Here is a 21,129-nt window from a genome sequence, read left to right on the forward strand (position 1 = left end):
CTATGCATTCTTTGGCGAGGCTGGATAAATACGATGCGGCAACAACGAGTGACTTTACTCGCCACCTGTAAGTGTGTGAGACATAGGTAGCCTGCCCGTACCACCACCCCCAAGACTGGGCTCAGCTCGTATTGTCTCTAACAGAGATACGAGCAAGCACCCATCGGACACAGAGCGCCTACGGTACGAGCGATGGTCGCCCAGACGAACATGCTGTGCTGACAACAATCCCTAAGCAGGTAGAAAGGCAATTCAAACTGTACGAATCAGCCAAGCACGGTGAGGGTTAACAATAACAATGTTATCTAGCACTAGCACTTGGTGCAGGGCGACAATAGACAGATTATTGCAGTAGCTACTCAACAATTACGAAAGAAAAAAAAGAAGATAAAAAAACAAAACAAAAAACAGTCGTCCTTCTGACCGAGGGCGCTCAGTAAGGGAACGAGTCCCAATCTAGACTTGGCCCCAAGGCCCCTCTGACGACGACCATTTTCACTGATGAGCGTTCCTGATGCAGCTCTTCCCCCAACCTCCCATCCAATGCCGACACGCCAACAGCAACACGGACAGGATCCTCGTCACACATGGCGGACTCCCGCAATCATAGCGTCATTCAAACCTTCTACTACCGTAGTACGTAGTAGGACCCTTCGAAATCCCCTTCCACAATGGATGGACGCGCATTCAGCCAAGGAATTATCGTGCGCACTCGACCATCCCATCTTCTTCCATCCCACCTCTTTACCGTTATTTGTGCAGCCTTCTTTTCCTGTTCTACTACTGTGTCATGCGCAGCACCGATACGAGTTGGCACAACGCTTACTACTCACTGTGTGGTACAGAGAGTCATCCGCATTTCCCATTGTTTACTCCTTGCTTTTCCACATGCAGGCTAGGGGACCGCTCCCTATCGTCGGATTTACGCACAGGTATTGTTGGCGTTGTTAATCGTCATTCCCCCTCCAGCCTCCCCTTTCCCACACTACCACCTACCCACCCGTCATCTCCCCTCCTAGTGGTGTGCTCCCTCTGTACTTACCCATCCGTGAGTACGGGGTAGCAAGGAACCGAATCAGCCGGACAGGGGCCAACGCTCACTCATACTCTCCCGGGCCCCGAACGTTCCAAGATGCGCCCAAGGCCCTTCCAAGCCTTCCAAGACCATACCCCCAAGAGCCTAACACGGAACCACTGGGCAACATTGACAACAAATGCTCGCTGGCATGCTCCATTACCTGCTCGCTCAATGTTGAGCAAGCCGTCCGCGACATCGAATGTTTGGGGAGACCGACTAGGCCCAGACACCAGCCAGACAAACCTCCAAAAAACACCACTAAGCCCGACCGAGAGACGGCCCAAAAACCCACACCTCATTTCAATCTCACTGTTGTTGTCGCCGTCATCTTCGTCGTCTTGACTCTCTTGCACTGCCACCTTTCAAGTTCTTGTGCTGCAAAACTCGTCGGGAAGGAACATGGCGGCGGAACATGCATACGTACGCGTTACTCAAGCGAACTTTGCTTTACCGGGGCCGATTGCGCAGCTTACCTGAACGGCCGGCATCCGGAGGACGACTGAGAAACACCCAACAGAGGGAGACAACAGAAAGAAGGTAGGAGGTGAGCGACGTGCGAGTGAATCCGCGACAGACATGTCTTTCATGTTTCAATGCCATCAAAGTCGACAGAATGCCCACTGAGCAGCCTCGACGTCACCAAAAGCATTCCCCAGTTTGCGGTGTACGGTTTCGGTCCAGTGAGATGCAACCTAGCTGGTCTGCTGGGGTTGTCGTGGTTGTTTTCCCTCAGCAAGAAAAGGAGCCACGCGCCTGAGACGTCTAAAATTGGCTGGTCGCCTCAAGGCTGTTACAAGGCGAAATCGTCAAATGGACAGGCACCCCTGTCCATCAGTGCTTAGTACTCATTGCCGTGAGCCGTCATGGAGGACATCGTCAAGATCGCTGCCGATTATCCTCACCCTGGAACACTTCCGGCAGCACCATCGTCTTCCGCCGCCCCTCAATGATCCTTCACCGCGGCAAACCGAGTGACATGCCAAGTTACAGACCACCTGTGCGCTGGAGAAGCCAACAGATCAACGTCCGATGTCTAGCCTCGACGAACCGCTGGTCCATTGCCAGAGAAATCCGAAAATCAATGACTTTATGCTCATTCCAACCCAGTCCTTGATTCTCACCAAAAAGTCTGGGCACGAATGAGGCTGTGCTTTTTTTTAGCCTTCAAATCAAATTCTGGAGACGTGCCGCATCGAGACGTAAATTGCAACCTTCCAAGCCGTTGTGTTATTGCTGGTCATTGTGCGATATTGGTCCATCCATCATCCACCCACCTGAGAATATCCCTTGCAGTCTTCTTTCACTGGTCTTTCTCCCTCTCTCGTTTCGAGGAACGCGGATCCCCCGTGCATCGCCACGATTCAGCTCAACAAGCTCCAAACGCTCCCGTTCTAGACGAGCGCACATCAAACGTCATTCAGAAACAATTTCTACCCTGCTTTGGAGCGGGAGAAAAAAAGGAAAAAAAAAGTAGCCCACATTTTCCTACTCCAGCACAACGCGCGTACCAATGACCTTGAACTCTCGAGTACCCTTCCGACCTTTAAAGTCGAATAAACAAGTGGGTTCAGTTGGCACGAATAGAGTTGGCGGCGCTCATCCTAATCATCATTATTCGGAGTAGTGAAGATGAAAAGGCCCTCCCTTCGTGAAGCCCCGGCACCTCTACGTTTCTTCTTATACTGGATCACATTCTCCCAGGACCACTTCACCAAGACAAGACAGGACAGGCGTCTGTTTCCAATAATGTCTTCCTATAGTACAAGGTATAGTACACAGTTTTAGTGGACGAGCCTGCCAGCGACGAAAGGAAAACAGAGAAAGAAAAATAAATAAATAGATAAAATTCGCCCGACTATTAATGCCTAGGTTATGCGCTATTACGTCTTCATTAGTCGAATAACCTTAATATATTCTGGCCATTTTCTGCCGCGCCATTCCCACGCCCCAGGGAGCATCCCGCCAGCCCCGAAATCACACCAAAAGCACTCTGGCCGCAGAACACGCTCCCCATTGCTTCGACCAGCCCGCCAGATAGAGTATCCGTACGCATTTAGATAGACGGTAGTATGTGACCGGGCCGGTATTCGGCACCCGCGCACAAATTTCTCTGGGGGGGTTTTTTTTTTTTTTCCTTAACATAACTTGTGTGTTCTCTGGTTCTTTTTCTCGTTTTCGCTGACCTGCCGTGAACTGGGAAGAATATCCAGCCCAACCCAACTTGCGCGGTTCCCCATACGCTCTCTCTCGGGAAACAATCTACTTGAGTACGAAGCGAGGGAATCAAAGGCAAAGTGATTTATATCGCTGCCTATCCGCCCCAATTAACAACATAAACCCCCTTGTTCCGAGATGCTATGTTCTCTTTTTTTTTTTTTTTTTCTGTAATTCGAATGAGCGTAAATTCATTTTTAGTATATGAGTACCGGGGGGGCTTAAGTTAAACATGGGGGGCCATGGTTACATTTTTTCTAACCTGAGAGTGATGTCAAGGTCTCTCTCTCTCTCTCTCTCTCTCTCTCTCTCTCTTTCTACGTCTCTCCCAATTTGAAAGTTTCTGGTTGCGCACAGCATACTCACTTACTCACTTGGTCGCGCATCTAAAAGAGTGGCCAAATCAAAAAATTCCCTGTTTCCGGGCGCCAGAGGGGGATTTGATAGGTGGATAAGGGATCGACAGGGCAAACAAGCTCACTCCCCCCAAAACTCAGAGGCGTTTGTTTTACCTGAAATCCAATCTCTTCCTCTTCACATGAGATGTGTCGCTCTATCAGGTACACTAGAAATTAACAGTTGGCATTTGTTCGTTAAGTGAGTTAACGCAGGTTAAGGTAAGGTCATGCCACACACACAGACGCACACAACAACATACATGCGGAGGCGCATAGCCCAATAGCCAGATATAACCCCCCCCCCTCCATCCAATAATGCAGCCAGCCCGCCCCGTTCCCCAAATGCTTCCAGAATCCAAACCCTAAATCCCTGTGCCGTGCCGGTCTTTCCCTCCCTTCTCTGCGAAAAGAGAGTGTGATAAGAATCTTTAACCTTTAAAACTCCTTTTTTTTGCCTGCAACGCCTATGCCGGGTGGACCATCATCTCCCCTATCACACTCAACCTTCCTTCAGGTGGTTGTTGTTCCTGTATTGCAAGTGCATCACGTCTCCAGGCAGCAGTTTAGACACCTGCCATACATCTGCCCGCTCCCTCCGGCTAAGATATCAAGCATCCGCACAACTCTTCTCTCCCCACGAGCGCTCTTTTTTTCTTTTCTAATCTTAATCATACGAATCCCACTGCTGGTTCCACGGCTTATTCATACCCTGGAGTTCCATGCCGTGCTTATAGTAGCCGAGCAGCTCCTCCTGGTCCACGCCGCAGTGCGTCTGCCCGTCACGGCCCTCGAACCATCCAAGTCCGTATGTCTTTCCCAGCTTCTCGAGATGGCGCACCATGTCTACGTTGCTCAGCTTCGACGTTCCGACAAAGTCGTATATCATCTTGCTCTGGTGGATAAAGGCCAGATGTGACGAGATGGTGTTGGGCTGCCGCGGCAGAAACGGGTGTCGTCTGCGGAGAAATACTACCGTTGCCACGGTACCCATGTAGATCAGGATGAAAGTGGCCAGGCCGTACGAGATCCAGAAAGACAGCACAGTCTCCTGGCCGGAGTTGATGCCACCAAAATCTGGATCGCCAGATTTCTGCGGCGGCTTAAAGGCCGCTTCCAGGAACTCAGTGCCGACCACGGTCGCCAGACTAGTAAGTAACACGGTAAAGACTTCGACTAGCATGCTCCCGAATCCGACCAGGAACATCAAGACGTGGCCGTTGAGGAACGCTTGGAATGGCATGTATCCGAACGGCATGGCGGTGTAATCCAAGGTGAGTGTCTTGGATGAGGAATGTCTTTTTGACAGGATGTAATAGGGTTCCATCATCCGCATATCTGTCTCCAAGCCTCCCCAGCCTAGCTTGATGCAAACCGCCAACGCTGTCACCACCCACGGCGCCTTGGCGGTGATGATGCTTGCGTTCGAGAATAGGAACACTGGAATGAAGCCCAGGAAAAGCACAATGCCGATGACGTACGGAAAGTACCCGTCACGACGCAGCATGCGCGGATGAGGGTTTTCCGAAAGATGGTGGTCACGGAACTGATCTCTCTCCTGGGACGAGACGGGGTTCTCATCATCTGGTGCCAAAGACGCATTCCTGAGAACGTACCGGTGATGCTTTAGCTTGGAATGGATGTCGCTATGGCTTACGACGTCGAGGTCAGCAAAGTCCACCAGGATATGGCTGACCACAGCCATCGACGCAAGCCCGGCGATGCCCTTGACATCAGCCAAAAGGCCTGACCTTCTTCTCTGAAGGATGAAGAGGAGAATGCAGCCGCAGAGTGCGCAGATGCACAGAGTCGACGACAGAAGCCTTGCCCAGACAGCATGGAGACGGATCTGCTTCTCGAGCTCGGGGTGCTCAAGGCGCGTAGGTCGGTCAGGAACAAGAACAAAAGACGCAGCGCCAAATGTCGGTACCAGAGAGACGGCCAGAGACGTCGAAACAGACGACACGGCAACGGCATAGTGCCGCAGCTTCAAGGCCCGAAACGGTCGCAACCAGCTGAGACTCGTAACATAGTCAACATTGATCGACTCGGCTGCCAACGCGCCGCCTTCTTTAGAGAGCTGATAGTAGGCTTCAAGACGTTTTACTTCAAAGTCGGTGATCTGCCATAAGACGCCGTAGGTGACGGACAGGATCGTCGGGAGGAATTTGACAGCGAAATACTGCTCACCGCGTACCTCGGCGGGAGACTGGAACTTGAGAAGCGGGTTGCTGCGTGATCTTTGGAAGAGCAGCTCCACCATCACAGCCAGGGTAATTGATAATGCGATCAGAACAGTCAGGTAGGGCCACCTCATTGAGAAGGGCTTCCAGTTCGGCTGCGGATAGAAGATTTGCGTCTTCTGTGATTTGTTGATGGGGAAGGTGGCATGTCGCATATTTCCACCGTCATCACCAATATCCGGCCCGGCCATCACACTAAGGTCGACTTGGTCACCATGGTTAATTCCTCCTTCAGGCTCTTCAATAATGACCTCGATAACCTCGCCTCTCTTATTGGCCTCATCCTGGCCGAAAGCCTTTAGTGTTGCACTGCGGTTCAGCTTCGGGCGCCGAGAGAATGATCGCGTAAGCGACCTTTTTGGTGTTGTAGGCGATAGCAGGAGATCGTCTCCCTTGATTGTGGTATCCGGCTTGAAGCCGACGCCGAGACCGCCAGTGAGGTGGCCGCTAGCCTCCTGTTCCTGCAGTTTCTTAAGGAAAGCTTCATCCTGGAAGCCCATGGGACCAAGAGTAGCGGTTACGTCGAAAACGGGCTCATCTTCCGGCATCGCCTCGTAATGCGAGGATTGGGCGATTGGCGCGGCGGAATTCAACAGGGAAAGGTCGTGCTCCTCCTCGGGGATGGGCTGATGGGAGCGTAATAAAGAGGGTTTACGGAAAGACCGGCCAGCTTTTGAAGATCTGGAAGGTGCATCAGTAGCTGAGGGCAGTGAATCATATCCAGAAGCGCCAGAATATGAAAATGACCCGGCCCATGATGATGCTGTCGAGAATCGGCGTTGAGGTTCGTTTGATTCGTACGGCGACGGCGTTGCGGGAGTTGAATGCGACTGGAGGGAGACGAGGGAGGGCTTTCCACGGAGCGGGCTCGAGGGACCCTCATCTTGCTCATAAGTTTCCCAGTCGCTGATCTCGGTCAAATTCGAGATTCGATGGCTCAGTGGTGGTTTTGACGTTGGCGGCTCAGGAGGTCGGTAAGAAGCGCCATAGCCTCCGTTTTGCGCCATTGTCTATGGCGTTCTCATGTCGCGAGGGCAGAGTCGGGGATCGGCGCGGTCGTGCTCCTCGGAGGGGGAACGTGATGGGTAAGGTTCCACTGCAGCGGAACAGGCTCTCTCCAAAAGTCGGGGTCGGTGTAAGTCGAGCAGGTGAGCGCAAACGAGCGGCGCGGTTGGAGGAAGCGAGCGAGAAGGGAAGCGAAAGTGAAAAAGGAAAGAAACGCTACGAGTCAACAACAGGCATCACCGGCTGTTTTTGTTGTCCTGGCAGTCCAGGTCGCCGAGGGGAAATAAGGGGGAGGCGGGATGTGGAAAAACGAAGACGGACGGGAACTAGACGGGGCAGCTGAAGGAAAGAGGGCTTGTAGGGCTGCCGGGGGCGCTTTCTTTGGTGTAGGAATATGGGTAGTGATAGCCAAGACCCTCCAACAACGCAAGGTATGGGCGCGCTTCAAGGAAGTCAACCTGGAGCCCCGCTAAGCGGAACCGTTATCGGATCACGGACGGATGGCGAATGAGTGCTATGAGATTGTCAAGTAAGCACCTATGTTATTACTCAGGGCGCTTCGCTTCGCTTCGTTTCGTTTGATCGAATCTTTCGGCCAACGGGTTTAAACTTCCCGCCAGGGGAGTATCGGACGAGTTGGCAAGGCTGAACAGATGAAGGGAGGTGAGAGGCCAGAATACGCAGAATCTGAAGGTGAGGAATGCGGCCAACATTAAAGAGATCCTTTGTCTCATTAACTGAGGCCCCATTACTATACTACTAGTACACTACTCGACTCGTTACCCGGCTCGGGACCGCACACTTATGCGTTTCAGATCTGGTATCCGTTGACGAAGGTCCCCTTTATTTCGTAGACCGTTCAAGTGTCATCGCGGCGATCCAGTCCAATCTCAGGGTCATCAAATGAGATCCTGATGTGAGCTCGTAATCCGCCCCTCGGATCATTGTTGGTAGGGAAGACACGACTTGGGTGTCCCACTCGTCGGACAGCTTGCCTCTGCTTGACCCTGTGCTCCGTTGTTTTCCAGATGAAGCGTTGCACTGGCGGTGGGGAACCCCATTGGACGAGGACCACAGACCACCGCTTGCTTGCTCCCCGAAATGGAAAGCTGCAGGGCAGAATTCGATAGTTAGCGCCTCCCCCAAGAATCCCCGACGCCCTGGACCTGCTGATCTTGACGTTGTCTTACACCCGCTGCTGCAGCCGCTGGGTAGTTGGACGAGAGTACGACGTCTGAACCCTTGGCAGTTTTTTTTTTTTCTTTTCAGGGCGGCGTTGGGCTGCCTCTAGCTCTTGCTGCACCATTTATTATTAGTATGCTTTGCTCACGCTATGTTCAGCCCTTGGAGCCGGATTCTTTGCCTCGTGCCGACAAAACTTGGCACGGGTCGCCGAGCAGCAATCATGACCACGGCATCTTCCACGTCCCGGCATTCTCTCAACTCTGTCACGCGTGGTGGAGGCTGTGTCTTCTCTCGAGACTCGGCCAAACCCTGATAGCCCCCGTGGCACCAGGGGAATGCCTACCAGCATACGGAATCGAGTCCGGCGCCGCTGGCTTTCCAACTACACCTTGCATCAGCCTGCCTTTCCCGAAGCCTCTGCGGCGCTCGTCGACGTCTGGAATGCCTCTCGCGAAGGAATATGCAAACAGTCATTTGATCGTCATGTTTTAAGAAGGGATGCGGCCATCACATGCTATCAGCCTTAAGGCACTTTTTTGTCGCCGCATCCATTTGTATGCATCACCAGATCGTACTGCAGCGCTGCTTTTGCATGATCTATGCGCGCTGCGAGTGTCAGACTTACTTGGGAGCCGCACTTTCATGGGCTTGCCTTTGCTCTCTCTCAGCCTTTTCGAAACCTTCCAGTGACGAAACGTGCCTGAGTCGGTTGTTGCTGTGTGTTGTAGGCCAGCACGGGCTACTGGGAGAAATGCATTATGACTTCGGTTTTCATTTTTCATTTATTTTCTTCGCCCTTCTTCAAGCCCTGAAATACGCCATTGGGGAAGAAAACCCGCAGTAGTTTGATCTCTCCAAGGACCACGGTCGCTCCTTTACCGCGCCATCCTTTGAATCAGAGGTACAGCGGCTGGAGGTCAGGCCCCTGCATGTCGTGACGCTCGCTACATGGGGCACGCTTCTCCACCTTCTTCCAACAACACCTGTAAAAGGGGTCGGTTAGCTCAGTTGGTTAGAGCGTGGTACTAATATTTCATCTGAAATGTTGAGTAATGCCAAGGTCGGGAGTTCAAGCCTCCCACTGATCACATCCTTTTTTCTTTCCAGCATCCTACTGGCATTGATTGTAGATTGCATCTTTTTACATCACTGAATTCATTTTCTCTCTTCTTTCCTTCGTTTTATTTTGCTCCATGTTCGCTCAGGGCAGCCACCTCGCGCGCAAGAGAAGGAGTGAGTTTAGGGTTGCATTAACGTGGTATTGAGCGGAACATGTCAAATATTCGTAGCCCAGGTTGATCAGACCAAAACACTTGCCAGCAAGAATCAATGCAGGGCTGCTGCTCCATGTAAGTGAGTGAGCCTTTTCTTTTATCAAGCTATTAATGGCCTTACTTTCCCACATTCTCCATTTCTGCCTCCCGTTGCTACTGCGTTCTTCCAGATATGCTGGCGTATCCCGCGTCCTATGGCCAAGTTGCTCTTAAAACTGGGAAAATCACATCTTCATCCAGGTTGAGTCATGCATGACGATTCACATGCCATCCCGAGTCAACGACAGATGCCATCTCACGTACATCGCCGAGGGCAGGGATCCGTTGTGTTACATGGAGCAAATGTCTGGCGGTTCTTGTATCGGCCGCTGCGAAACCGAGCCCGACGCAACTGACGACAGCCTCGACAATGAGAACTTGGCAGTGTGATTTCACATCCACGGAGGCGTGCGGAGTTATGTTCCAACAGTCGCAGGAACGACGTATGAGGTCCCATAAGTGATGAACACGGAGGAAAAGATTCGCGTTTTGCCCTTGGTGACATCATGGGACTAGGAGATGTAGCTTTCACTTCGTTCGAGGTTCTGTTGATCCGTCTCGGTAACTATTGAGCCTCTTCCCGAATATCACTCAACTTCGTCATTGGGGCCGAATTCGTTGTGGAATACTTGGGCCCGTTGTTCAAATAAGGCCTGTGACATGGAGCAGGGGAGGCCCGGTTCATGCATAAAAAAAGCTAGCTGCTTCATGCGTCGGCTGATGTCTGTACCTTGAAGAGACGGACGGCAGAGCCCGTGGGACCCACGGGATCCCGTCTACATGGAAATGCAAAGTGTTCAATATTTCCTTTTGCTCGGGGCCGGTGGGATGATGCAGATGCCTCACTCGAGTTCTGCAGGTTTTGCTGCGTCTAGGTCTGTGTTCGGGACATGGGATGGAAGTCACTGGATCGTGGGACCCTGCGGGCAGTCCTTAAATGTTAAAAGTTCAAGACCGCTGCACTTACAGAGGCATAGTGGTCGTATCAGCCCCTACGCTGGTGATGTTGGCTAGAACTAAAGTCTGAGGCAAGAGGGTAGAACCCTTGCTCCGGACAGACATGGCGTTGATAAAAAGGTTCACAAGCCGGTTTGCTGTTTACCAATCATTGATCTGAACATCGCGTTCTTTATTTCTCGGTCTGAATCATTTGAACAACAACCAGGTTTGTTAGTTATGTTAACTGAGAACACCAGCAGTACGAAAGAGGAAAGGCATACTTACATAGCGAGCCTTAGCAGTATAACTAAACATGAACCTCAGCATCTTTACTTGGGCCTTCAAGGATCATTCTTCCAGAAGACCAAATGAGTCATAGTCTCGAGCGAGTGCCGTCACCAACGGGATGTACATGGACTGCAAAGGGACGTATGAGGTGACATGGCCATCCGCTGAGATGAGGAAGACGATGACTCTGCAATCTCGTCCTAGGAAAGCACCGATGCAGCTAGACAGCAATCTAACTGTTATTTCGAACGTCTGATATCTGGTCACCCATTGTTTCTCGTTCCGTAATGTATGGCTATGTAGGTTACTGCAGGAAGGGCCGACATGGACTGAACATTTGTCAAGGTAAAGCCGACAGGTGCGACTTCATAGGTAATGTACCATGTTGTCGAATCACTCGAATTGATGATTGCCAGATACCGCCTGCCAACCGTGTGTGTTTTGGGGTCTACTTGGCGGCAGTTTGTATTGGGGAACGGTAACCCGGGGGGTTTCCCTCTCGTCTTCTTCTCGATGTGATCTTTTTTTATCCTAGGCGTAAGGATAGGTCGTACCAATGAATGCAGGTATCCCATTCAATGGACTTTTAAATCCATACTTTGTCATACAATCTCATCTTAGCCGTGTCTCAACACGTCATAAGCAGTAGGAACATTTCACTCAACTTTGACAAGGTTAACATCTTGAAGCACAGTGTGCATAGTCGAGATGCAGGTCTCCTTATAACTGTCCAGAACCAGGAGCGAGAGCAAATCCATGACAATGTGAGACTACCGCTTTAAAAAAGGCTCGTAGTGGAACAGCTGCGATGCTGTCAGGCACCAACGGATGCAGACACTGTCTTTCCACGACAAGTATCCCATAGTTGATAAAGAGACAAATAGTTGAACATGAAAATTAACCAAAGACGTGAAGGAGATCTTCATGGTGTTGGTTAGTCATGTTGTATAAACTGCACTAGCACCATCTGTTTCGACTTTACAAGTTACGCGAAGCGCGTAGATGGCTGTATCCGAATGGATCGTAGACTCGGTTGAGGGATCAACAATATGTTGGACAAAAGCTGCTTATTGCAGAACTCGTCATCACCAAAAGACTCAGTTAGGTAAATTAGTCAAAAGATTCATATTCATGGTTTGATCTATCCGTCTATCACAAACAACCGCTGAACGCCCAACATGCTGTCATTAACCGTTTACCAGAAATATTAGACCTGGTGTTTACACCAGTAGCAAAGCGCATGCCATAGCCCCGACCATCAAAAACACCGAGATGGCTGGTCGTCCTGGCGATGCACCAGTGACCTTACCACAGCAATCGCGGTTATACGTGACATTGTTCATCTCGGCCTGAACCTTGAAGACTGAGCCCGGGGGATCGCCATAGTTGTAGTAGTCGACATTTAGGATCTTGGGCGGACGGCCCCAGTTCGTGCTGCACTGTCGGGCGCTCTTGCCGAGCGAGCCGTCGCCTGTCGCGTTGTTGGTCACATTCAGCAGGGAGACGGCGGGGACGAGGATGGAGGCGCCAAAGATATTGTACTCGGCGTTGAGGTTGTGGTTCATGAGATAGAGGCGGTTACGAGCATCTTGTTCTGCCAGATCGGGGGGCCGTTGAACAGTGCAAGGGAAAGAGCGATCCATGGGGTCGAAGGGGGTCTCCCACATCTGAGAGAACTCATCCAGAAGCCATGGGTACTTCTCCTGGTCGGCCACGTAGTCTAGGAACATGACGACGCGCTTGCCGCGAAGAATCATCTCGCCGAGAGTAGGCCAGTCGTCGAGAGCCATGGGGAGAAAGGGAGCCTCGTAGGCATATTGGAGGATTCCGGTAGACTCAATGAAGGGGGCGTACAACTCTGGCTTTGAGTAGTTGCCGTTTCCGAGGAGAATTGTTACCACGTCGTAAGGGTGGGCAGCAACCCATTCGCGAACCGTGGTGAGCCACTCAGTGATGGGGCCAACTATAACACGTTAGTTGTGGCTTCAAACCTAAGCAGTTTTGAACCTTACCATCAAGAATGTCACAAGAAGAGTGGCAGAAGTGCGGCTCGGTGCCGTTCGTCGGCCACTGAATCTGTGCCTGGAGGAAGCGAACACCGTCGTTGAGCTGAGTTGTCACGTCGAGCGCCTGATTTGAAGCAGAATTGCCTGGGCGAACGAACGGCGAGTTGTGACAGCCGACCTCGGTGATGTTGCTGTACTTCCTGTCACAGAACTCGACGTAGTTGTTGCAGGGCGTCGTGTTAGTCGGGGTGGGAGAGGCCGACGATGTCCGCGACGCGGTGCCATTGACGGTGGCTGTCATGACGGAGGTCTCGCCTGAGATGATGACAACGGACTGGCCCTCGGCGTTTGTGGTCGTTTGCGTGATATTGCCTGTAAATGTCACGGTTCCGGTTACTGTCGTCAGTTTCTCCCCCGTGAGGGTGATTTTCGAGGTGTAGGTCGCATAGGGCCCCGTCGGCGTCCTAGCCTGGGTAACGGGGACAGTCTTGGTTCCTGACAGGAAGGTGACATCTTCGGTGTTGGAGAGAGTAAAACTGCTTGCGCTGACACTCTGAGCTGCTACTGGCGTCGCGATATAAGACAGAAGCCCCAGGGAAAGGGCGAAGAGACGGCCAGTCATTCTAGGCGGCGCAGCCTATTGCGAGGACTTGGTTTTGGTCAATGAACGAAGAGGCGATTGAAGCCGATTTTGATATTGGGGGTGGTAATGTTAAGTCCAGGGTCAAGGTGATTGCTAAGTATTCGTGCCCTGACCGTAGAAGGACGCAGTGACCACAATGTGTCACCCGGGAAAATAATTGAGTTGGGCAAGGGACGGGAAGACAGAAGCCAAAGTGGTTATCGGACGAAGAAAAAAGGACGTTGAGAATGACTCGAGAGACCGATGACGATCATAAGCCAAACTAGCAACGCTACCACGCCCAAGAGAGTAGTAGTAATAAAGACAAGAGGGAAAGAAAAGGCGACCAGGGTTAGATGAAACGAAACAGCAGGGTGATTATTCATTCACATGAAGAAAGATAGACTTCTGCTAGAGGCGTAACTGCCAATGGACGCCAGCGACAGTAGCAGCGAAGTAGGTTGAAGGCTTGAGTAGTGCCGTTCACCTATGACATAATATTTGTGTACTAACACTTGATTTCCTGGGGTGGCCCAGACAATTGGGGGGTGTCTAGGCCACGGCCGTGCAGGGCCCACTTCTGCGCTGTCGACCTCTTATGCAGCAAAGAGACGACGCTACCAAGAAAGAAAACAGGACCTTGACCTGCCCAGCGGGGCGTAGGAACCCATCGTAACGATCCACCTCACCGGAAGCTGCTGCGAGGATCGCTGGGGATTTGCCAGGGCCTTGTCGTGCATCTCCGGCACTGGGCCACCTAGTGTAGCAAGCTGCAGGTCTCGTACAGACCGAAATAAAAAAGGGGAGCATGAATAACACATGAGACGGAACCACAGAGTTGTGTTTGCCCAACTACAACTTTCCATGTCAGCGTCCGTGGCTGCGAAGGGCAGAATGCAGCCTCAAACCCAGGAACGGGTAACGGGCAGAAACAAGGGACAAACGGGGGACCACATCCCTGGCGATCACCGGCAGCTGTGCCGGCGTGGCGGGGGTTGTACGCGTGTGCAGATTGACATGACCGTGGTGGTGGTGGTGGCTTCTGGAAAAGATGTGAGCAGCCGGTGGGTTGAAAAGAATACAGAAAAAAAAAAAAAAAAGAGTTTTAGGCTTTCCACCAGCCGCCCATCCTCATTTCGTTTATTGAGATAAGGATGCTGAATTTTTTATTTTATTTTTTGATTTACGGGCGGACCCGTTCGGGTTGATCAACCTTGACGGGGAATTAAATTGCTACGCTACAAATTGGGATTGAAAGACAATTAGGATTGGCAAGAAATACACTCACTACCTTTACAAAAAGGCACGATGGGAGTCCAGGGCAGCACTGGCAGGGGACCTCCGAACGGGGACCGTGGACACCGCAGCTCCGAGAGACGCAAATAAAATATTATAGCAAATGGTGAGGCACCAAGAGCCGCTCTACCCACCTTTTGGAATCACAGTTCACACAGCCATTGTCTGCATGCTTGGTCTTCCCGCTCCCTCCCACACTGGGCCTCTGGGCCTTAGTAACATCCCGTATCCTGCATATGTCCATTCGAATCGGATGGTCAGGAGTTTCCGGGTTGGATCCTTTTTCAGCTGTGAAAGGGTGGCCGTCAGGCCGGTTGACCAGGCCATGTTGGGGCGGTGCTGGAGTTCAGGGGCAACGAAACCTCGTCTAGATGATTCCTGCTTTTGAGGACCCAGAGGGACCAGACACCAGACAACACACAATATGTCTTGTCCATAACGCACCATTGCAAGATGAGCTCCGTAATGGACATGCGGAACCGACCCTACGCATATGACCGAAGTGGGCTACCACTGGTGGCATTCAAGCGTAAACTCTCCTGCAGTCCGTGCTCGTGACTGACCCTGTCGTCTTTTCTTTTGTCGGTCCGTTCTAATTGTTGGCTGACTTTTGTTGTTGTTTTTTTCTTCTATTTGTGCCCAAGTCTTTTTTTCCCACTTGTCGATGCTGGGACGAAAAAAAAGGAGACCCACTAGTTAGCTGCACACTCACAGTCAGAAAAGCCAAGACCCGCCGCCAGCTTTAGCCTGCCAAAGACACTGGTCGAGAATTAGAGTGATAGTCGTTGCTACGACGTCATACTCCCTGTTTGGTACCCTCCTCTGAGCTTCCCCCGTAGCGATACGCCTGACTGGTGCCAACTCACGGCGGCCCTGACCTCTTTTCATTATTGCTTTGGGCCCAGTCAAACCCATATTTTACTTACCAACTCCCAGGGATCCATCGGTGGTTATGGTCTGGCCCGGTCCGACTGTGTTTAGTTGGCTCTGCCTTTTTTTTATTTGTTTCCATTACCAAGTCTGCTGGCCTGTCTTGGGTCCCATGGATGCTTAAGCTTGACTTTGATATCCCTACCCCGTTACTATCATCGACCGGTTAACAGTCTTTCACTCTTCAAGCTAGTGAAATCCTGCAAACGTGTCACCGGTTTCCTTGCAGATAGTCTTGGTCCAAAACATTGCTTGGCTTTTGATTGTTGGCCGTCTGCCATTTCAACGATAACCCTAACGTTTCCCCCTCATCACGCAACCCCGAGCCCGGAGAGGAGAGGTACGAATCCCGCGTCATCTGTGCCTCATCACTACACACTGCCGAGCACTCCGTAGATATCTGGGGAAGGCACCACCGAGCAAGCACTCCGTCCCCAGATCGGGTTCCACGTCTACCTACCTTTTTCTCTCCCCAGCTGTCTCGCCCCCAAATCTCTATCTCAAGTCCGATGGCCAAGCTCCGGAGAAACAGCGCAATTGTTTGCGCTGTGTGCTACTTCATCTCCATCATATTCCTCATTCTCGTCATCATCGGTAACACATCCATCAAGCCCGTCCTCACCGATATCTACTTCTTCAAGCTCGACGTTTCCGACATCATCCCCCTCTCGTCGTCGGACAATGCCGTCCTTCTCAACTCCATAGCTCGGAGTCTTGGCCTCCACGACTTTTACCAGGTCGGCCTGTGGAACTTTTGTGAGGGCTACAATGACGAGTAAGTCCGGACCCTTGACACATCTCCAAGCATCCACTGACACAACCAACTCCTAGAGGCGTAACCTTTTGCTCAAAGCCCCAGAGGCTGTATTGGTTCAACCCCATCGAGATCCTGACCAACGAGCTCCTGGCCGGCGCGACCATCGCTTTGCCATCGCAGGTCAACACCATCCTCGATATTCTCCGCATCGGGCAGCAGGTGATGTTCGGCCTCTTCATCTCAGGAATCTCCCTCAACGCCGCCCTGATCTTCGTCACACCCCTCGTCCTGCGCACTCGGTGGTGGAGCCTGCCTATCGCCATATTCGCAGGCATTGCTGGTCTCCTCGTCACTGTTGCCTCCATCATTGCGACCGTCATGAGCGTCGGCGCTCGCTACGCTCTCACACAGCAGCAGGAGCTCAACATCAGCGCAGATCTTGGCGTGCGCATGTTCGTCTTCATGTGGATTGCGTCTGGTCTGACGGATATTGCGTTCCTCTTCCATGCCGCCATGGGATGCTGCTGCTCGCCGAGGAAGGAGAGGGCCGCTGCTGCGGCCGCGGGCACGCCAGAGAAGACGGAGACAACGACGACAAGTAACGGCGAGAAGCCTTCGAGGTTGCCGGCGTTCATGAGGAAGCGCAGCCCGAGGTCGTCCACTTCGTAAGCCTGGATTCGGAGGGGATGTGAATATTGAGCGGATTGATTTTTGTCAAGAAATGGCGTTTTGCCATTCACACGGGTCTGAGCCTTCAGTCAAGAAGGCATCACAGCTGGCGGCGGACTAGAACTGCAGTAATGATAAGCAAAGTGTCTGAATCAGAGGAGGATCATTGACGGACCGGCATTTTCAGCGTCGTCGCCGTTCAGACGAGCATTTAGATTGAGCAAAAGCACAGGCGTTGGAGGTTGCGACACGGAACAGGACGGCAAATGACAATAGACTCGCGTATTAGAAGGAGGGGGGCAAATTCAAGCATAGGACATTTTAGCTGCGTGCACCGAAAATTCATACATTGTTTGTATCGAAGCTGCAGGTGTTCAGGCGATGCGGTGTGGTTGGAAGTGAGTAGTCTCAAGAGTTTCGCATCGTGCCTTGATGAATTTGTCACTCGGCGTGATGAAGAATACATCGACATGCACGTTGATAATGCGTGGGGCGAAGTACCCCTTATCACACCTCGGCCTGGGGCCCCTCAGAGTGAGCCTCGGCTCATTCAAGCAACGACAACCGGAGCTCTCATCTGAACCCGAGCTCCCCAGCTTCACCTCTGCAAAACAGTTCACTTGCCTTCCGCACCTTATACCACACGACTTTAGTCCCTCCAGACACGATTGACTCTACTCAACTCCGAATCATTGAGTAAATCAGCAAATCAACATAAATCTCCCGCGACCATGGACGCGGCATCCCTCTTCAATGTCAAGGTACCTACCTCCCCACCTCACACCCATCCTATTCCACCTTACCATAAACTATCAACACCTCAAAAAAAAAAAAAAAAACTAACACAAACTCCAAAAACCCAGGACAAAATCGTCCTCGTAACAGGCGGCGCCAAGGGCATCGGCCTAATGATCTCAGAGGGCTTCGTCGCGAACGGCGCAACAGTGTACATCTCGTCGCGGGACGCGGCGACGTGCACGTCGGCGGCGGAAGCGCTGACGCAAAAGGGGCCGGGCAAGGCGTTCGCGATCCCGGCGGATCTCCAGAAGCTCGAGGACTGCGAGAAGCTAGTGGCGACGCTGTCGGAGAAGACGGGCGGGAAGCTGCACGTGCTGGTGAACAACTCGGGGGCGGCGTGGGGAGACTCGTTCGAGACGTACCCGGACTCGGCGTGGACGAAGCTGCTGACGCTGAACCTGCACCGCGTCTTCACCCTCACCCAGCTCGCGGCGCCGCTGCTCGAGGCGGCGGCCGCCGCTTCCGCCGGCGCCTCCGACCCGGCGCGCATCATCAACATCGGCAGCGTCGACGGCCTGCGCGTGCCGCTGATGAGCAGCTTCGCGTACAGCGCCAGCAAGGCTGGTCTGCACCACCTGTCTCGCGCGCTGGCGAGGGAGCTGGGGCCCAGGGGCATCACGAGCAACACCCTTGCGTGCGGTCCCTTTGAGAGCAAGATGATGAAGGCGACGCTGGATTCCATGCGCGACACCATCGAGGGGGAGATACCCATGCGCAGGATCGGCACGCCGCAGGACGTCGCCGGGGCGTGCCTTTTCCTGTCGTCGAGGGCCGGCGCGTTTGTCACTGGTGCGACGATTACTGTCGATGGCGGAATTGTTCTGGCTTCCAAGTTGTAATGTATTGTACTACTTACCCTGTGTTAAGTGTTGGTGTTGGTGTTGGCTATGCATGGAAACTGAGAATAAAGAAAAAGGGCTCAGGCATGATAGAAAACATGTGATAATTCACTCTCAAAAGACCATACATCAAAAAGTCAATCCAACAGCAAGCAAAGGTGTTGAGAAAGAGCCAGGAGACTGGCTTTGTGATTTGAAACTGTCAAGATAAGATCTAAGATAGGACCATGTCCCCCCTGATGTGGTATTCATACATGATAGCGAAGCCAGTCGTCGGGCGGGTATGATGAGTGAATAGCCCGGACCCGGTAAGATAATACGCCACTGACGCCTGTGTTTAAAAAGACAAAAAACAGCCCCTTAGGAAATATCCCCCAATCCCGTAATGAAAAATATGCCTTTGCCCAGTATACGCCGATAATGATGAATGATGTTGTTGCCGTGATGAGTTGAAAAATGAAGAAAACAAAAAATCGTCTATCCCGTTCCCCATGATTTCCCCGTGGAAGATGAGTAAAACCGATAATGAAGACCCAATGATGGAATAAAAGACTTCCAAGTCGATTAAACGTCGTAGCGAGAGGAGAGGAATTTTCGAGCGAATGTGAGGGAAGAGTGACTCGAGGCGGTGAAAACGAGCGGCCTCGACAACGACCAGAGTCGGTCCAGTAGAAGCGAGGTTTACTTTGTTGCGTGCCTCGATGTCCCTCCCGGAGGCCGCATTGTTTCAGCAGCCCTCATCCGATACTTTGCGAGTCCGCAGACGGTCCGAGCAAAATAGAAAAAAAAATAAGATTGCCGGATACTTTTCGCAGCCTTGCGGACAACACGTAGGTGGCTTACGACAGACCGCAAGCCTCGAAGTCGCGCATCATGACGGCCATCTGGGCACGTTTTGCGGCCTCGGCAACGAGAGTGAAGTCGCGGAGGAAGGCCTCGGTTGAGGGAGCCTGGCCGCCGGGGGCCTGGGGTGGGGGCGCCATCTGGTTCATGGGCGACTCTTGCGTCGATGACGATGTTGCCGAGGACATGGAGGCCTGGCGGGAAGGAGACTGGATAGGTGCGTTCATGTTTGCGGTTGATGGTAGAAGGTAAGTGTGATGATTTGTGAGTTTGATAGTTGTTGTTGAGGTGGTGTGGTGTGTTGTGTCTTGTGTACCGAGGGCGACAGAAAGTACTACCGAGGGCAAAAGGTGGCCAAACGACAGGTCGAATGAAGCGATGGTTGGTTGTATTATAATCCCCAGATCTTCGAAGTTAGGGTGCCGATCTTGACTGAATGTGTGAGACCTAGCACAGGTACCTGAACGGGGTGATGTCACGCGGGGGAGGTTGGATCAGGAACCGAGGGCTGTGGGAAAGAAGAAGAAAAAAAATGAGGAGGAGGCTTCTCAAAGTGGACGAGCGTGCGGATGATCCTGCTCTCTTAAAAGGCGTCGAGGTGTGTCTGAGATTTTCGCGGACGTAACGGGATGGCCGTGAACCGTGGGGTGGATGTGGTTTAAAGTGATCGTGGGACGACCCTGGTGCTGGTGACAGGCTAATTGCGGGACCGCTGTCTTGCTTGGACAATATTGGATGCAATATTGGATTTCGGCGCGATTGCGGATAACCAACCCTTGCAGCGGCAGCGGTAGCAGCCAACAGTCGAGTGGGTAAAGTAGATTGGGGTGCGGGCAAGGGGAATGAGAGGTAGATAGCGGGAGAAGATGGTGATGAGTTGATCGAAGGTGTGTTTTTTTCTCTCTCAGAAAGAGGGATGCGGGAGAGCAGGAAGAGTGAGACACGCAGAAGCGATCCCTGGGCCACACGCGCGCGCGAGCGAGGGATGTTGAGACTCTTATGCGTGGGTTATCGTTCGAGGACGTGGTAATTTGTGCCGGATCCTGGACTGGATAAGGCGAGTCCGGTAGTCGACGCGGGCTTGCGTAAAATGTGGGATGGTGGTGGGTAGCGGCAGCCCTTATTCTTGCTTCACTGTAGGATTCTGGCCCGAAACGAAGGCTGGGTGGGATGCGTTGAGCAGCAGCTTGTTTTCTTGTGCGGATGGGAGGGTGTGGATGTGTGATGATGTGATGGACTTTGTGGACTGGGGTTGGTTTAGGCTGTCCAGTTGACTTGCTTCTGATCCAAACGAAGAGCTACGTGTGTGGGTGTGCGTGAGAGAGAGTGTGTGTGGAAGAATACGATGACGGTGGGATGGATGGATGGATGATATTGATAACAGTCGGAGAGGGAAGTGGATGGGTTGGAGGCGGGCGAGTCGAGGATAAAGAATCTTTAGGTCTGGTTGCTATCTACCGACGGAAGACCGAGATGGCTGCCCAGCTGGTGGTTATTTACTATGCCGTGAGGTATGTACTACGAGTATAAGGTAGGTACTCTGAACGGAGAGTAGCCGCGGCAGCAGAATCCATCCATCCCATCTCCAGTTCTTTTTTTTTTTTTTTTCCGTCCTGGCGTAAAAAAACCGAAGAAAAAAAGAGGGACGCGGACAAGACGCCTTCACGTTATTTCCCGCCGTCTAATCCATGACGCTCAATGCCCTAGAC

General features: G+C 52.2%; 5 protein-coding genes across 5 annotated transcripts; 2 read left to right on the forward strand and 3 right to left on the reverse strand.

Moving 5' to 3' along the window:
* Nucleotides 1-4,354: 4,354 nt before the first annotated feature.
* Nucleotides 4,355-6,937, reverse strand: CTRU02_200330 (DUF3433 domain protein; the record flags this gene model as incomplete). The annotated part of the gene is made up of 1 exon (XM_036718332.1): nucleotides 4,355-6,937. The coding sequence occupies one exon, from the start codon at nucleotides 6,935-6,937 to the stop codon at nucleotides 4,355-4,357; it is 2,583 nt and encodes an 860-aa protein (XP_036589332.1).
* A 4,943-nt stretch (nucleotides 6,938-11,880) lies between these two features.
* Nucleotides 11,881-13,288, reverse strand: CTRU02_200331 (tat pathway signal sequence; the record flags this gene model as incomplete). Its single annotated transcript, XM_036718333.1, has 2 exons — nucleotides 11,881-12,623; nucleotides 12,673-13,288. 2 exons carry the CDS (start codon nucleotides 13,286-13,288, stop codon nucleotides 11,881-11,883), a joined length of 1,359 nt encoding a protein of 452 aa, XP_036589333.1.
* Nucleotides 13,289-16,023: 2,735 nt separating this feature from the next.
* Nucleotides 16,024-16,940, forward strand: CTRU02_200332 (uncharacterized protein; the record flags this gene model as incomplete). Its single annotated transcript, XM_036718334.1, has 2 exons — nucleotides 16,024-16,289; nucleotides 16,346-16,940. 2 exons carry the CDS (start codon nucleotides 16,024-16,026, stop codon nucleotides 16,938-16,940), a joined length of 861 nt encoding a protein of 286 aa, XP_036589334.1.
* Nucleotides 16,941-17,671: 731 nt separating this feature from the next.
* Nucleotides 17,672-18,577, forward strand: CTRU02_200333 (short chain dehydrogenase reductase family protein; the record flags this gene model as incomplete). The annotated part of the gene is made up of 2 exons (XM_070203670.1): nucleotides 17,672-17,701; nucleotides 17,801-18,577. The coding sequence occupies 2 exons, from the start codon at nucleotides 17,672-17,674 to the stop codon at nucleotides 18,575-18,577; spliced, it is 807 nt and encodes a 268-aa protein (XP_070062252.1).
* Nucleotides 18,578-19,416: 839 nt separating this feature from the next.
* Nucleotides 19,417-19,647, reverse strand: CTRU02_200334 (uncharacterized protein; the record flags this gene model as incomplete). Its single annotated transcript, XM_036718336.1, has 1 exon — nucleotides 19,417-19,647. One exon carries the CDS (start codon nucleotides 19,645-19,647, stop codon nucleotides 19,417-19,419), a length of 231 nt encoding a protein of 76 aa, XP_036589336.1.
* Nucleotides 19,648-21,129: the final 1,482 nt, after the last annotated feature.

The sequence above is a fragment of the Colletotrichum truncatum genome (assembly GCF_014235925.2).
Source record: "Colletotrichum truncatum strain CMES1059 chromosome Unknown Contig_0001, whole genome shotgun sequence".
In the NCBI taxonomy this organism is placed as follows: domain Eukaryota; kingdom Fungi; phylum Ascomycota; class Sordariomycetes; order Glomerellales; family Glomerellaceae; genus Colletotrichum; species Colletotrichum truncatum.